General features: G+C 34.0%; 1 protein-coding gene across 1 annotated transcript; it reads right to left on the bottom strand.

Moving 5' to 3' along the window:
• Positions 1-223: 223 nt before the first annotated feature.
• LOC148779294 (protein LATERAL BRANCHING OXIDOREDUCTASE 1-like) lies at positions 224-2,643 on the bottom strand. The gene is made up of 3 exons (XM_088856732.1): positions 2,128-2,643; positions 1,466-1,793; positions 224-681 (listed from the first exon to the last, which is right to left on the bottom strand). Exons 1-3 carry the CDS (start codon positions 2,604-2,606, stop codon positions 421-423), a joined length of 1,068 nt encoding a protein of 355 aa, XP_088712858.1. The 5' UTR covers positions 2,607-2,643; the 3' UTR covers positions 224-420.
• Positions 2,644-17,299: the final 14,656 nt, after the last annotated feature.

Genomic DNA, 17,299 nt, shown 5'->3' with positions numbered 1-17,299 from the left:
GTATGAAAGAGAGACTGTTGTATGCTGGACGATGAAATGGATTTCGAAATTTATTAACATTCTCAAAAAAAAAAAAAAAAAAAAATGCTGTCCATAATCCCATTGGTACCGAAACCATTAAAAGGGAGATTATAAGTAGACCAAACTTATCAATCTTAATGCAATAGGATGACACAAACCACACTTTACTGCTATTTTACTTTAACACTTCAATTTACTGCTATTTTACTTTAACACTTCAATTTACTGCTATTTTAGATAACACTTCAATAATAGTTGGGCATCATCAAGTACATAGTTTGTGGATCAAAATCCACATATTCGAACAAACATTGGAGACAGACCTTAGTAGTAGAAACACAGAAAGGAAACCAATAGCAATCAAGCAAAGCATTGCAAACTTCTCATAATGAGTGAGGCTTATTTGGACTTTTTAAAGTCAGTAACCTCAATCACAGGCTTGTCCAACTTCTTGAAATTGCTGATCCTCCTTGTCATGAAGAATTCACCCCATTTGTATTCACCATAATTTGCAGGGTTATTTTCATCAACCAACTCCTCTAATGGCTTCACTACGCAATGGTAAGAAGGTGCAGCCACATGGATGGCTGAGTACCTCTCGACTTGAGAGTCCAAGACCACTCTATGGAGCAGGCTATCATAAATGTCATTGCTCCATACCTGTGCAGGTCATAAAAACATTATCACTTCGAGAAAGAAACTAAAAGGGAAAAGAAATAATCAAGGGAAAACTACGAACAGGCCGGGCCGGGCCACCCAGCACATTGCCGCCCTTATTCTTAACTCGTCCTCTCCCACTCTTTCTCCCCCTCTCCTTCTCTCTCTAAAGTCCCTCACAAAATTCTCTTTGACTTTGTCTCTCTCGTAGGGCTGAGATTTTACCTACTTGAATCCAAAACTTGAATTTTGATCTGATCTGGATCAATATATAGATCAATAATTTGGATCTGACAGGTTGGATCCAGGTCGAAAATTTGAATCTGAATAGTATTCAGATTGGATCCGAGTACTGGTGGATCCAATCGGAATTCGACCAAGTTATAAATATTCCAGATCTCATGAATACTTTTTGGAGTTGAAAATAGATCCTAGTAGATTCAGACCAGATCCGACCCATTCTAAAGAGAGAAAAAAAGGGGAAGCAAAGGTGGGGTGGTAGTTTTAAACAGAGAAATAAAGGCGGTAGCAGCCCAAGTGGGCCAGCTTTGGCTGTGGATCGGCCTTGCCCCCATTGGGCTGGCCCAAGCCTAACCCTGTATCTCTTAGAGCTAGGACGGCCCAAAAACAAAAAAAAAAAAGAAAAAAAGAAAAAAGAAAAGCAAGAGGGCCATGCCAGGCACTACTGACTCTAGGCCAGCTGTGGGGCCATAGTTCTTAGCCCAAGCCCTACTTTTATAGGGCCAGGCCGGTCGATTGCCAGCCCTACGAACTTGATAATGCATACCTGAAGAACATCACCGGCAACAATGATGTAAGAGTTGGGTATGGGCCTAAGCCTTAGCCACTGACCGTCTGACCTTCGATAAACCTCGAATCCACTAACCTCATCAGTGGTTAAAAGGGTGAATGCACTTCCATCTCTGTGAGCTCCTTTGCCCAAGGCCAAATCTGGGTGTGGGCACGGTGAGTAGTGATTTATGCGAACATAGGCCATGTTCTCCTCGAAATAGCGATGCAATCGATCAGATGGGAGGCCCAAGCTCAGAGAAATGAGCTCCATCAATTGATACATCAACTTGACGCTCTCTTGGGAGAAGTCCTGGCATATTTTCCTGTGGGAGAGGGAGAAGTCATAGGGTTTAGTGAGAGATTTCTCATCTTTTATTTTTTTTTCTTTTCGTTTTTTTTTTTTTTTTCAAAAAAATTCCCCAAAGAGGATCTTATTTGAGTGTATTAAAAAAATCAAATTTGGTGCTCCAGCATACATAATAGGCAAGCACACTTTTAAGATGTTCTAGCTTAAAAGAAGGCATGAACAACCTAGAGGGAGAGAGAAGATGTAGTCGAAAATCCTAGAGAGAGTGAGAGAAGATGTGCTCACTAACATTAAACAGAGAGATAGAAAGGATGAGCATATGGATGTGTGTGTGTGAGAGAGTATATTACTTGAAATCGTCCGGCTTTTCTGGCCACAAGTTCCCCATAATTTTGGTCTCCTTACAGTCGGGCTCCATGTTCTGCGGTATCTCGAGCTCCTCCGTTGACATATAATCGAAAACTTCAACCCAATCTTGGACATTCTTGGTGTGGTCCTTGTCATTGTAACCCCAAGGGTTCCTTAGATCTCTAGCCACCTTCTTCTTCTCCTCATATGGCAAAGCTGAGAAACCAGCCATAGCCTTCTTCAGATTAGACCAGAGATCAGGCGACAGACAATGGTTAACTACTACAAAGAAGCCCCACTCTTTCATGGCATTGTGCACTTGTTTAGCTATACTAGCGATGGCATCCTCCTTGGAGGAATTTTGGGGCATTTGAAGTGGAGCTAGATCGATTAGTGGGACATTTTCTAAGTATTTGATTTTACCTATGGACGGACGAGCCTCTACGGGTTGAATTAGAGCTGCAGCAACAGAGGGAGCCATTCTCTAACTCTATTCACTCTATGATGCTTGGTCTCTTGATTCATGGCGAACCCCGCTCACCTATTTATAGACCCTCGTGTTCTTGCTCACCTCTTTATAGACCCTCGTGCTCTTTTTTTCATTAACACGTTGGGTTGGAGCGGACCAAATGACCGAAATTTTGGCCCCGCCTGGAAACGGCCGCTTGGCTTGGAAATTATTTTTGGGCCCTCCCCGAGATAAGATAAGAAATAAAAATAAAAAATAAAAAATAATGTATATATTTATATATAGGGTTTGTATTCCATAATGCCGATCTTTTATCTCTATTCCATAACTAAACCACTGTATAGGAAGAGAACAACTTTGAGAGCAAACGAGACCTTATTTCACTAAAAGTGGAAACAACCCAAAAGCTTTATAAAACCGCTTCTCTACAAGAAACCAACATCTCACTTTATAGGATTCTTCAAGAGGCACCATCAATATTTCTTGTCATAGGAAGCTTTTTTCTCTAAGAAGAAATTGCATCCTATGTACAGGTGGCTCTACCCATATGGTGATCCAAATAGTGCACACAAATTCTCTATACTTTCATCCTATATATATAAGATTAAGAGTCCATACTAAATAGCAAACTTCCTATTGATATTACATATATCTTAAAAGACCAAGAGATATACCTAAGAGTCCTAATCCTTTTTGGATTTCTATTTGCCATAGGAAACTTATCAATATCAATTTCAATCTCACAAATTATGATAATATCTCAATCCTACATAATATGTGAATATCTCAATCCCACATAATATGGATCAATCTTAATCAATCCTACAAAATATTGATTTCTTTATGTGGGTGATTTTGGATAGCACCAAATCTAACAATCTTCACTTTGATATCAAAATCACGTGCTCACCATACCAACATCCATTGGATAGCTTTATGGATTCTTTATCTTTTGCCAAATAAATTTCTTCATCATTCTTGATAAAGAATAGTACTTGCCATCAAGTTTCTCTACCTCAAACTTTGCATTCAAAACCTTTACGACCACACCAAAAACCCTAAATTGGGCTCTGATACCACTTGTTCCACTTGTTGTGTCCGAAAGCTCTAAATCCGATGAGTTGATTTTTGGTAAATAAAGTACGAGAAAAAAAAATCGATAAAAATAAGCAACAAGCAACAAAATAAAGTAGTAAATAAATAACGTAAAAAAAAGAACACCAAGATTTACATGGTTCGTCACAAATGTGACTACAGCCACGGGCGAAGACGATCGATGTTTTTCACTAAATCAAATAAAGAAAATTACAAAACAACTTACTTGAGAGAATTAGAAACTCAATCTCTCACAAAACCTTCTTCTCTATAATTTTCTCTCTCTCCAACAACCCCCAAAAGTTTCCCTATATTTTTTTGGATCTTTTTGTTCTCTCTAAATAACCCATTATATAGAAAAAAACAAATCCCAAAGAGGTGGTACATGGCGCTCTATCCTTTCCCATAAAGTTAAGAAACTTAACTTTTTCTCTATCTACTCGCGGACCTAAGGTTTCATCTTAATCTAAGTAAGACTTATCTATAAACTTAGATCCCAAATAATAGGCTCTATCTAAATAAATAGGAAACCAAACACTTAAAATTAGGGATTCAATAATTCAAGAAGAGATTTCAATCGATACGGGTTCCCCATCCAAGCATGACAACCTTTTGTTTCCCAATCGAAGCATGATAACATCTCTCAATGCATCCACGACCCACTTTCTTTATATCTCATTCTCTCATTAGTTAGGGTTTTGATATTATAGAACTTAGAAAACTCTAAAGGGACATTTCATTTAGTATTGTGTGCTTAACTATGGGAAGAGAAAGAAATGTTGGTATCTATTTTTTTGTTATCTTTTTTTGTATTTTTTAGGTGTTTATATTGAAGGTAAGTCATAGTAATTCTTTTTATGTATCTATTGTATAACAATTATTTGTATTTTTTTTAGGTTTTCTTTGTATTTTTTAGGTGTTTATATTGAAAGTAAGTCATAGTAATTATTTTTATTTTATTTTTGCATTATCTTTGTTTGTATTTTTTTAGGTGTTCTTCCCATTTTATGAAGATTGAGAAACACATTAATCTTTGAAGATAAGAGAAACCTTGCTTTTCGCAAGGTATACAATCATTTTTTTTTAAAAAAAAATCATAATTACTTGCTTTGAATTAATTTGTACATGGTCTTATTTTACGGACGTTCTATTTGAAGTAAAAGATAATAAACAAAAATTACAAGCAATGAAAATAATTACAAATTTTACTCTACTACACAATATTAGTGAGTTTTCGGCATAAATATTATTTTTTTTATGGTTGCAGTTATAAAAAATTAATTTTTATGTTTTTCTATCTAAAAAAATTGTGTTTCCATTAGATAGTCAATGTTTTTCAATAGCAATAGTGACACATAGTAGTCTATGTGGAATGTTATTTAATATAAAATTTCTTATTTGAATCTATATGGAAATTTGTTTTGACTAGCCTTATTAGGCTGTGATTATGTTACAACATAAGCAGGGTGTCTTCTTCAATGGATTGATTTGTGGAACATGTATGGATGGGTTTAGTTTGCATAGTTTTGTTATATATATATATATATATTTTTTTAAAAAAAAAAAAAATTCCGTGTTTGCATTATGTAGGTTTTTCATGGTTTTACCTGATTTTGGACTTTTTTTAAATAATGGTCCCCTGTCATGCTTTATCATTTTGTTTGTTATATTTGTTTAGTTTCATTAAATTTTGTGTTTTCATTAGATAATTTTGCCATGCTTTTACCTGCTTTTGGATTTCCTATATGCAAAGTCATTAGGTAGAAGTGCTTCTCGAAGTGTTTTGTGTTTATTTTAGAGAAACTTTATGGGAGAGAGAGAGAGAGTACTTAACAAAACTTTCATATTCCAGAACCTATAGAGAGAGTACTTAAGGAAGCTTTCATATTCCAAAACCCATAGAGAGAGTACTTAGGGAAACTTTCATGTTCCATAACCTATATTCCATTCATGGCTTTGTTTTCTTTTTTTTTTGTTTTGTGAGAAACTTTATGGGTTGTAGAGAGAGAATATTGGGGAAACTCTCATATTTCAGAACCCATATTCTATTCATCGCAACAACATGTCCACAACATCAAGAAACAACGTGAGATTCTGTACAATGAGCCATTTACTTTTGGTACAGAGAGGTGGCACAATAAAAAAAATAAAATAAAATACAATGAATTAAATGTCTACCCTAACGTTGCTAAGAAATTGTCTTCTACACTACTGCTGCTTTCAAGTATGCAATGGGCTTCTTTTGAGAGAGAGAGAGAGTGAGTGAGAGAGAGAGAGAGAGAGAGAGAGAGAAATTAGCAACTTGAAGATTCTCAGAGGGGCTCAATGGTTATGCAAAGCCGGGATGCTTCTTGGCAATCACGAGTCAAACTTGATCTATGATCAGTAATTGTCATCTACCACTATTGTTGCTGCTTTCAAGTATACAATGGGCTTCCTTTTTGAGAGAGAGAGAGAGAGAGAGAGAGAGAGAGAGATTGGCAACTCAAAGGTTCTTTGAGGGGCTCAATGGTTATGCAAAGCTAGGATGCATCTTGGCAATAACGAGAGAAACTTGATCCATGATCAGCCAATTGTTTCTCTTTGTGCTCATTGTTTGAATTAGTAGAGAGAGCTCACAAGGATTTTATTGAAATTTTTGTATGTTTTTAATGGACTATGAAGGGATTGGTTGTTAGGTTCACTATGAAGGGATTGCATCTTATAAAATTGTATGAGGTGCCCGCCCTATACTATGAAGGGATGGCTTCCAGACGATTTCATTTTGTTTTGAACATCTTCCCAACTGCAGGAAATCAACAAGCCAAGATATTCTCTACAAAGCCCTCGCTCCATAGCTTCTCGATCACAAGAACAAAAAGTGATAATTCATTTGCTCTCTAAAAGTATGAGCCAGTAGTAGTACTAATAAAATAATAAAATAAGAAATTTTATATTTTCTCATTATTTATCATAATATTTAATAAAACTGTTGATAAAACCACCAACCAATTACTTAATCTATAATAGTCCATGCATGCACCCATATATTCATTTTTATGTAGTGCAATATTTATGTGCGATAATAATTGCCGAATTTGTCACATGCATTCAATATATGTTTAAAATTTGTAGTGATATTACGTAATAAGAAATAGATCATAACTCTAAAAACCACTCCTATCTTATTTGTTGTATGAATTGTTGAATTAGTGTTCAATACATATTCAAAATTTGTAGTGACTATGTAATAACATGAAATGGGTTGTAATTGTTTGGGTGAGTGTGGCCATTAAAGGCCTTATGAGTGCTTGTAAAATGAAATGATATTCTGGAGCATGAACTCAATAGGAGTGTGGTCCCTCGTGGACCATACTAAGCAAACAATGTTTGCTGATATTGGACTATGCTTATGGTCTATGCCAGTTGATTGGAAAAAACTCATGTTACTTGGGCATAGAGTATAAACCGATAAGGGCTCTAATGGGTCATTCTTTGATGAGGTCGGAGTATGCCTAGATAAATGAGCCGAGAGATTGTGTGACCCTTGTATGTGATGGTGATCTTTAGAGACAGAGGCCAAAGTCTCATCCATGTACTATCACATGACATGCATATTGATAGATCGTTTTGGGAAAGCAAATCACCTTTTACCGTGAAGCGTATGCATGTGGCAGAGATACCCCTATGCGCCATAAAAACTATAGTCGCATCAGGTCTAGGTGACCTCGGTTCGTCTCTAGAGGAGAACCTGAAATCCATAGACTAAGATTGCGACCCCATGGCTCATTGGCCAAACTTTGGTGACCTACAAATGACCCCTGCATGAACTGTAGGTCATGGCAAATACTGGGCAGGTTTGATAAAGCAAGTGTGATCCATAGTCCACAATTGAAGGTGAAGTGCCCTAATGTTTTATTGATTTAATTCCTAGACTATATGGATCATTTTCCCATCTAATGAATTTAATTATGTTTGTTTTATGATATATATGATTTTAGAATTATTATTTAAATTTTTCTAGATCTTTGAATATTTTATTTATCAAATTTGGATTTATAAAATCAGGGATATTGATTTTACATTGATTGAAATATTCAAATAAATTTTAAAATTATTTTATTGAGTTTTAAAAATATTTAAAATTGCTTGGGGGCCCAATGTGCATATGGGCCCATCATGGCCTAAATGGTGGGGGCACGCCCCACCCATTTAGAAGCTTTCTATTTTTGTGATAAGTGATTTTGGATTATAGACCAAGTTGCTATAGTTTTTGGAAAGGTATTGGCTTGAGGAAGCTTTGAATGAATTTTTTGAAAGCATGAGAAGGCTTGTACATTATTTTGGTATGCACAATATTATATTTGGAATTATTTTATTTAATTTCTATTGATGGAAAAATGGTTTAATAAATAATGATAAAGGTTGTGGCACTTTTCATAATATTGATGGTCCATCTATGGAATGGATGACTCAAATCTCTCACCTCACAAGTCACTTAAGATCAATGGTTCATATTCAATCTCACAAGAAGAGGCAAGCCAAGAAAAACCCTAAAATGCCCTAATCGTGCTCAAAGCCTATAAAAAAAGGATTGTCTATACCCAATTCTCTACACCTTTCTATCTCTCTCTCATGAAAGCCCAAAGAGGGCACGCCCCACTCTCTCACCTTTGAGATATATCTCTCTCCCACATTGTGAAAATGGGGCTAAGGGTTTAGGCTATGGAGTTATTCTCTCTCCCATCTTTCAACTAAAGATTTATGGCTAAGGGATTTAAGGTATAACAAAAAGAGAATCCATCTCTCTCAAACTAGGTTATTAAGGGAATTCATCTAGGGTTTGAGTTTGTGATCAAAAGGGATTCATGTTCCATTGGTGTGGCTTATCCTAAACTTGCTTTCCCGGTTGAGATTGAAGGTTGATCATTGATCCCGTACCATCAGATGGTAGTGACTCAATGTGGGGTGTAATAAGCCCAGTTGAGGTAATCTCCGGCACTCTCTTTTTGTTTATTGTCATATTTAATTATATTGTCTTTATATTCCCAAGCATAAAAATTGTGGATATTTTCTTTGTTTAAAGAAAAGTGGTTTAATGGTATTAAGGTTTTTAAGATTTTTGATTTGTTAGTTTTATTTTCTTTGAAGCAAGAGTTATTTAATAAGACTACTTGTAAGTGATCTTTGCCAAAAAAAAAAAGAAAAAGAAAAGAAAAGAAGCGAAAAGAAGAAAAATAAAAAGATATATTCCTTGGCAAGATCGTATTAGTCTTTTTTTATCAGAGCTATTGATACTTGATGCCAATAGTTGTGTTTTCTATTTATTAAGTCTAGATCAAGCTTGGGAATGAGATAAAAAAATCTATTGACCTTTGTATTTATTGGTATATTCCGACATCGAAAAGGTACTCTGCATAATGGGCATTCTGAGCTATTTTGAAGCAGTGATATGAAAAAGATAATTATATATTTTTCTATTGCGTACTTCTGTAATATTGTATATCTTTGATAGTAGGATCTACCTGAAAAATGTTAGTGGGAGATCCTAAGGGAATTGAGAGTTACAGATTTATCAATGAAGGGTGTCAGCTCTAGCCTTGCAAAATCCAAGAACTGTCCATCGAATTCTGTGATTTTTCCCAACAATTATATGATTTTATTTCTAGCTGAAATTTGACTGTAATTCATCAAATTGAATCTACTTTCAAATAAAAAAATGTTTCATCAAGAAATTCTTTGTGATTTGAAAGATATGGTCTATTGATTAAAGGGTGCGCCAGTGCTGTTTTCTGCAACGAAAACTATTTTATTGACTTGCAAGTCATGATTTTATTTCATTCTTAACATAATGTTTTATAGTCCACACTAAGTATTTAGACTTCCATTCTGAGTTTATTTTTTAATAAAAATTATTTGAGAGAGAAATATCTTCCGGAATAGAGGAATAAAATTTTTGGATTGAATAGAGGTTATCATGAATTTTCTGCAATTTGTTATGGTCTTCATTGAGATATGAATAACTATTTTTATTGGATTTGTTATGGTCTTCATTGGATAAAATTATAAGATGGTATTTATGATTTGTTTTCGTAGCCATAGACTTGACTTGGTAGGAAATTAAAAGTGAATGAGGTAAAATGATTTATGAAGGCCAAGCATGTATTTTAAAATGAAAATTGGATGATGTGTGAAAAACCTAAGTCTATGAATATGGTGTTGAGAAAACCACATAGTCTTGCAAGGTCCACTAAGTCTTTATGAAAATCATTTTAAAATGTTATGCTATTATATAATTATTGCTTGTGAATGTATATATATATATATATATACACACACACCGAGTCGATATTTTTTTTATTAAAGAGAAAAACATTGTGTCTTGAAAGTATTTATAAAAATGGGAGAAAAACTATCATGTACTGCTTTTTTTAAATACCCATATACCTTGACCCATGTTTTTAGTTATTTAAAATCCTCAATTACCTAAAACCTTGAACCATATGGAATGTTGTAAGGGAAGCCATTTTGTTAGGCTTCCTTGACACATGTTGTGTTAATTAAATAACTTGGTTTGTATGAATTTACTACCATGACGACTAGTGTGGTTGAACCTTTGTGGTTTAGGAAGGTTTTGCATATTATGAAATCAACGGGCATTGAATTACATATTGCATGAGACTTGCTATGCTACTTCATGATATATGCATACGAATGTTGAGATTATATATGTTATATGTGCAATAATTGAGTGGGAGCTGCTACAGTCCCACATTTCTTTTAGCAGTTTGGATATTCAGATATACAGATGCAAGCTATCTCACGGATCCAGATGATGCGAAGTCCACATCTGAATATGTGTTCATGCTTGGAGGGGGTACAGTTTCTTGAAAATCAATGAAACATGATATGGTAGAATTGTCCACCATAGAGATAGAGTACGTGACGTATTGTTTGGCAGCCAAGGAAGCCGTATGGATTAATAAATTTTTAATCGCCTTGACTTTCACCTCATGCGTTGTGAGGCAGTAAGGATTTTCTGCGACAATACGACGGCGAAATGCGTGTTAAAAGAGCAACGATTCTATAAAAACTCTAATAATATAAAACCATGTTTCTATCACCTGAGGAATGAGGTGAGATTGAAAAAGATCGAGATCCAAATAAACTAAATATTCTAGTAAGAGCACCTGCTAGTATTTGACAGGCTAGCTGGAGCAACAGACAATAGTGTTGTTCATCTATGGAACCCGGATGTGTGGCGGTGGTTGTATGACTACAGAATGAAGCATCTTATTTGAAAAACATCTTTCAGCCCATAAACATACGCCCCCTTGCGATGAGGGTACATGATGATCTTCTGCGATAACAAGTCCATGATTTGCAATGCGATATGAAAGATGGATTACGACTACTTTTGGGATGAGATTTGAGTAGTAAAGAAAAAAAAAAAAAAGCATTGCCTCCATAAGTCCTCTTGTGAAAGGATTGATGGTGAAACCTATGATTAATGTAATGAGATAGAATAAGTAAAAAATGCTTGAGGGAGAGATTGTAATTGGGAGAGAGAGAGAGATGGAGATGAAAGAAAGTTAGGAAGACATAATGTAAGGCCTTCAGAGGCTAAGTAGCAGATGTTGGGTGAGTGTAGCCATTAAAGGCCTTATGAGTGCTTGTAAAATGAAATGATATAGTGGAACATGAATCAGTGGAAGTGTTGTCCCCCGTGGATCATTCTAAGTAAACGATGTTTGCTAATACTGAACTGTGCTTGACGGTCTAAGCCAGTCGGTTAAAAAAAACCCATGTTGCCTAGGCATAAAGTATAAACCGATAAGGGTTCTAATGGGTCATCCCTTCATGAGGTCGAAATATACCCGATGAGTGAGCCGAGGGACTATGTGACCCTTGTGTGTGATGGTGGCCTTCAGATACGGGGGTCAAAGCCCCATCCACGTACCATCACATGACATACATATTGATAGACCGTAGAGAGAAAGCAAGCCACCTTTTAGGGTAAACTTATGCATATGCGAGAGATATCCCTATTTGCCATAGGAGGTGTGGTCGCATCAGGTTTAGGTGACCTTAGCCCATCTCTAGGGGAGAACCTGAAATCCACAGACTGGGATTGCGACCTTTTGGCTTATCGACAAAACTTTAGTGATCCACTAATGAGCCTCTACATGGTTTGTGGGTCATGAGAAATACTAGGTCGGTTTGATAAAGCAAGTATAGTCCGTAGTCCACAGTTGAAGGTGGAGTGCCCCAATGTTTTATTGATTTAATTCTTAGACCATATGGATCATTTTCTCGTCTAATAAATTTAATTATATTTGTTTTATGATATATATGATTTAAGAATTATTATTTGATCTTTACTAGATCTCTTAATATTTTATTTATCAAAATTGGATTTATAAAATCAGAGATATTGATTTTACATTGATTTAAATATTAAAATAAATTTTAAAATTATTTTATTGAGTTTTAAAAATATTTAAAATTGCATGGGGGCCCATTGTGCAAATCGCCCCATCATGGCCTAGATGGTGGGGCTCATGAGATCCTCTCATGAGTAGCATGCCCCACCCATTTAGAAGCTTTCTATTTTTGTGATAAGTGATTTTGGCTTGTAGGTCAAGTTGCAATGTGTTTTAGAAAGGTATTAGCTTGAGAAAGCTTTGACTGAATTTTTGGAAAGCATGAGAAGTCTTGTACATTATTTTGGTACGCACAATATTATATTGGAATTATTTTATTTAATTTCTATTGATGGAAAAATAGGTTAGAAAAGGGGGATAAAGGTTCTAGCACATTCCATAATGTTGATGGTCTATCTATAGAATCGATGACTCAAGTCTCACACCCCACAAGTCACTCAAGATCAATGGTTCATATTCAATCTCACAAAAAGAGGCAAGCTAAAGAAAACCCTAAGAAATATTATTCTTATTCAAAGCCTATAAAAATGGATTGTCTATACTCAAAATCTCTACACCTTATCTTTCTATCTCTCTCTCATAAAAGCCCAAAGGGGGGCACACCCCACTCTCTCATCTTTGAGATCTATCTCTCTCCCACATTGTGAAATGGGCCAAGGATTTAGGCTATGGAGTTTTTCTCTCTCCCATCTCTCAACTATAGATTTATGGCTAAGGGTTTAGGGTGTAGCAAACAGATAATCCATTTCTCTCAAAATAGGTTGTTAAGAAAATTCACCTAGGGTTTGAGTTTGTGACCAAAGGTATTCATAATCTATTGGTGTCGATTATCTTAAACTTGCTTTCCCAGTTGAGATTGGAGGTTGATCATTGATCCCGCACCATCGGATGATGGTGACTCGGTGTGGGGTGTAATAACCCCAGTTGAGGTAATCTTCGACACTATCTTTTTTTTTCTTGTCATATTTAATTATATTGTCTTTATATTCCCAAGCATAAGAATTGTGGATTTTTTTTTTGTTTAAAGAAAATTGGTTTAATGTCATCAAGGTTTTTAAGATCTTGGATTTGTTAGTTTTATTTTCTTTAAAGCAAAAGTTATTGTAATAAGACTACTTGTAAAGGATCTTTGTCAAAAGAAAAGAAAAAGGGTGAAAAGAAGAAAAATAAAAAAATATATTCCCCAGCAAGATCGCATTAGTCTTTCTTTCAGTAACAACCACTCAATTCGTTAGAGTTCTTTGAACAAAAAGACGAACATAGAGATTCACGTTCCCGTGCTCATCTGAGAGTGTTGGAAATGCTTATCAGCATATGCAATATAAATCGTCTCAAAATTCAAAAACTAATATTTCACAAGGCGTTTCTACACCAATGACAAATATTATTCCTTCATATCAAACCAATTCTCCAATGACAATAATTTTTTCCACTCAAAGAGAAGAGATCCTCATGTAATATTGACAATGACAATAGTATGAACTCAAAATCATTATCGTTCTATGCAAATTTTCTTCACATATTTTTTGGAGAAAAAAATTGTAGCAAATTATAAATTTTTGTTACTTTTTCCTTTTTAATTATAACTACTTCTTCATATTATTGTATTTAACAATATCTTATTATCTAAGGGGTGACACTCAGGATTAATCAAATTTTTTATTAATAGATCTCTTTGATTATTGAATATTTAGTTAATGAAAAAGTTTATATAGAGCCTAGGCTCTAAACAATCAAATTAGAGTCCACTTCAAAACATTCATTAGAATAGGTCGTTTTGATGCTCGAATATCATCAAATTGATCATCTCAACATCAAGATGCATGGACATAAGAAAACAAATGAATTTCAAGTTTTGGAAAGAGGGCCACCTTGTAACACATGTTTCGACCGTCAATTTTTAATAATTTCAAGTTTTCATAGATCTGATTGATCTACACTATTTTTGAAGCTTTAAATTTTATAACTAAAGATGAAAATATAATTTAAGGGTATCACAAAACTTTCCGGCATTGAAACCATATTTCTAGGCACTATTTGAAGATGGGCTCAAATTTGATTGTTTAGAGTCCCGGCTCTATACAAACCACACCATTTAATTAATCTGTTACATGTAATTGCATACGTGCAACACATGTAATTCAACTAGTGAAATATAAAGCTCATCTTTTAACGATGGTCTAGATAATGTGTCACAAGACATATTATTTTTGGAATAATATATATATATATATATATATATATATATATATATATATATATATATATATGCAATATAGAATGAGACCATTTATTTTAGGTACAAGGTGAGATATTAATCTTGACCATTGGATGTGAAATTGGGTGGCTGCAATTATTCTATTAACCAAGCTTAAACTTCAACATAAATTTTCTCAAACTTTGTGACCCATCCAAGCTATCAAACTTCACATCGAATTGTTGTAAGTAATTGTGACCACCTTGTATCAAAGGTAAATGGTCTCATTGTATACAATCCCATATATATATATATGGTGTGGTTTCTATAAGGTCACAACCTTAATCAATCCAATTAAGTTGCAAGTGCACCTTCAAATTTTATCATAGCACATAATTTTAGTGTAAAAAATTCTTAGGATTATCTGAAAATCTATTTTCATATCTAATTATAAAATTTTAAACTCCAAAAATGGTTAAAATCATATAGATATATAAACATATGAAAATCTTAAAAAATGGACGGTCTAGATTATATTTTGCAAGATGTAATATTTTTTAGACTCAAAATCTTTTTTTTTTTTGTCATATTCATACATCTCGATTTCGAGATGATCAATTAGAGGGTTTTTCAACATTAAAGCAACCTTTTGCTATGGATTTTTGAGGTGTATCCTTAATAAGGTTGCATCCGTATATAAAATTTTTCCATATATATATATAGAAACTCTTAAAAACTCTTATAGACGATTTTGAACAGTGTTTCGCCCCACCACGGACATGCTATGTCAATGGTGATTTATTAAACAGAGCCGCAATGGACCATACGTTGTCCATAGCAGTTTCCGCCTGTTTTTTTCTGGCAACGGACATAGCAGATCCATTGTGGCCTTTTAATCCAAGCCGTCAGAAAAAATTGGACGGCACCGAGCCTATGGGTAAAAATACTATTCATTTTTGTTAGGGTGCTCACACTATAGAATAATTTATCATTGTACTCAACAAAATTTGGACACATATAGACCCTTGTTTTGTACATAGAGTTTTTTTTAGTAAAGGTATTTTTGGTCATTAGGAAGGGTGTGATATCATCTTCATGGGGTGTGACATCACCCACATTGAGCATTAAATGCCATTAATGTGCTCCATATGGGTGATGTCTCACCCCATGTGTATGACATCACAACCCTCCTAATGACAAAAAACACCGCTATTAAAAAAATGCTCCATGTACAAAATAAGTGTATAAAAGTGTCCAAAATTGTTGAGTACATTGATAAATTACTCCATAGTATGAGCACCCTAGCATAACCCATGTATATTTATTAAAAATTAATTTTTTAGTTATATTGATTTATTTTCATCTTTAAATTATTAGAGATAAATTTAAATATGGAAAAAGTTTATATAAGAGTGAGGCCCTAAATAATCAAATTAAGGTGCACCTCATTAGTAAAGGTTGTTCAATGCCCAAAAATCCTCATGTCGATTATCTCAACCTCAAGATTTACATACATGAGAAAAATAGATTTCAACATCTTGTAATCCATTTTCTTGGCCATCAATTTTTCAGATTTTCAAATGTTCATAGATTTGCTCGATCTAAATAATTTTGAATCTTTAAATTTTATAATAAGAGAAGGAAATAAATTTTTAGGCATCACAAACATTTCCAAAATTATTTTAATATTGTTTGAAGGTGCACCTTACTTTGTTGTTTAGAGCCTCAGCCTTATACAAACCGCACCATATAAATTTAGGGATTGTCTATGAAGAGACCATTTATCTTTTGTACGTGAAGAACACAATCATTTTTGTTCATCAAATTTTAAAATGGGTAGTTGTAAGAGTGTCATTGAAGAGACAAAATTCTAAAAAAAAAAATTCTTGGACTTCTTAACGTATGGCAAACCAACAAATTTTTGACACTAATGGGTGAAAATGATTGTGACATTGACGTACATAAGCAAATGGCTTCTTTATAGATAATCCCATAAATGTAAGTGGAAGATGAGTTTTGGGGCAATTAAATAAAATGTGATTTTATTCATTTGTATGAAAGTTTTCACTACAATAATTATGCATAAGTATTTGTAAAGTACTGTGTCTTCATATACAAAGAGAGAGTGGATCTTCAATATTCTAATAAGTGTAAAGTTCCACATGTCCTCATTTCAAGAGAGCTGGTAAACAAAACTACAGAGATAGAAGGGTTCCAACCTATGGAGAGGGAAGAGGGCTAAGAGTTCGTTGAAAGCTGTTGCGTATCGTTGACAGCTGTTGCGTATATAAGAAGGGTTCGCTTTTAAGCGCACTTATGCAGCCACTTCCACGTTTTAACATTGTTTTTATAGAATAATGAAATTTATAATATATTTAAGGATGAAATTTATAATATATTTAAGGATGAAGTTATAAAAATAAAATAAAACCTCACCTTAAATCTTCATCCGTACTTTTCACATCGAATTTTTTTATGATAGCTCTAAAATTAATTTTCAACGCCGATAATAAAATTCGAAACTCAAAAAATAGTAAAAATCTTGTAGACTTGAAAATACATATTTTTTAGACGAAATGTATGGTCTAGATGAATTGTTGCAATATACACTATTTTTTAGAATTTGAAATCTTAATTTTTTTGCACGATCATAATGTTCAAGCTGAGATGATCGATTTAAAGATTTTTCAACATTTGAATTGCAATTTTTGATCGGTTATGAGGCGAGGATTTAAGTATTTAGATAAAGTTGCAGCCCTATCAAATCATTTTCCTATATTTAAAAGAAAATTGTTTCAACCGCATTTCTACATATGCGGTCTAGAAAGTGTAAAGCATCCATCTTAAAGATGTAAGCAAATAGGTGTTCCATCTAAAATCAATAGAAACTAACGGTTCAAATGTTTTTTTATTAGAATTATTACTTATAGTTTTTGAAATTTATTTATTTTTTTCATATTCAAAACCTTTATAATAGAGATTATATATCT

Source organism: Amborella trichopoda, chromosome 13, assembly GCF_054954075.1.
Source record: "Amborella trichopoda isolate Santa Cruz 75 chromosome 13, AtrichopodaSantaCruz75HAP2 v2.0, whole genome shotgun sequence".
Lineage (NCBI taxonomy): Eukaryota > Viridiplantae > Streptophyta > Magnoliopsida > Amborellales > Amborellaceae > Amborella > Amborella trichopoda.
The sequence above is the reverse complement of the archived record's forward strand: the minus strand, read 5'-3'. Positions and strand labels throughout refer to the sequence as shown.

What these genes read in the sequence shown, in the direction of transcription:
- LOC148779294 (XM_088856732.1), bottom strand. Translation starts at nt 2,606, where the DNA reads ATGGCTCCCTCTGTTGCTGCAGCTCTAATTCAACCCGTAGAGGCTCGT. An exon ending in GAAAAGCCGGACGATTTCAA is followed by an intron (nt 1,794 to 2,127) that starts GTAATATACTCT and finishes CCTCTCCCACAG; the next exon opens with GAAAATATGCCAGGACTTCT. An exon ending in TTGCCGGTGATGTTCTTCAG is followed by an intron (nt 682 to 1,465) that starts GTATGCATTATC and finishes TGACCTGCACAG; the next exon opens with GTATGGAGCAATGACATTTA.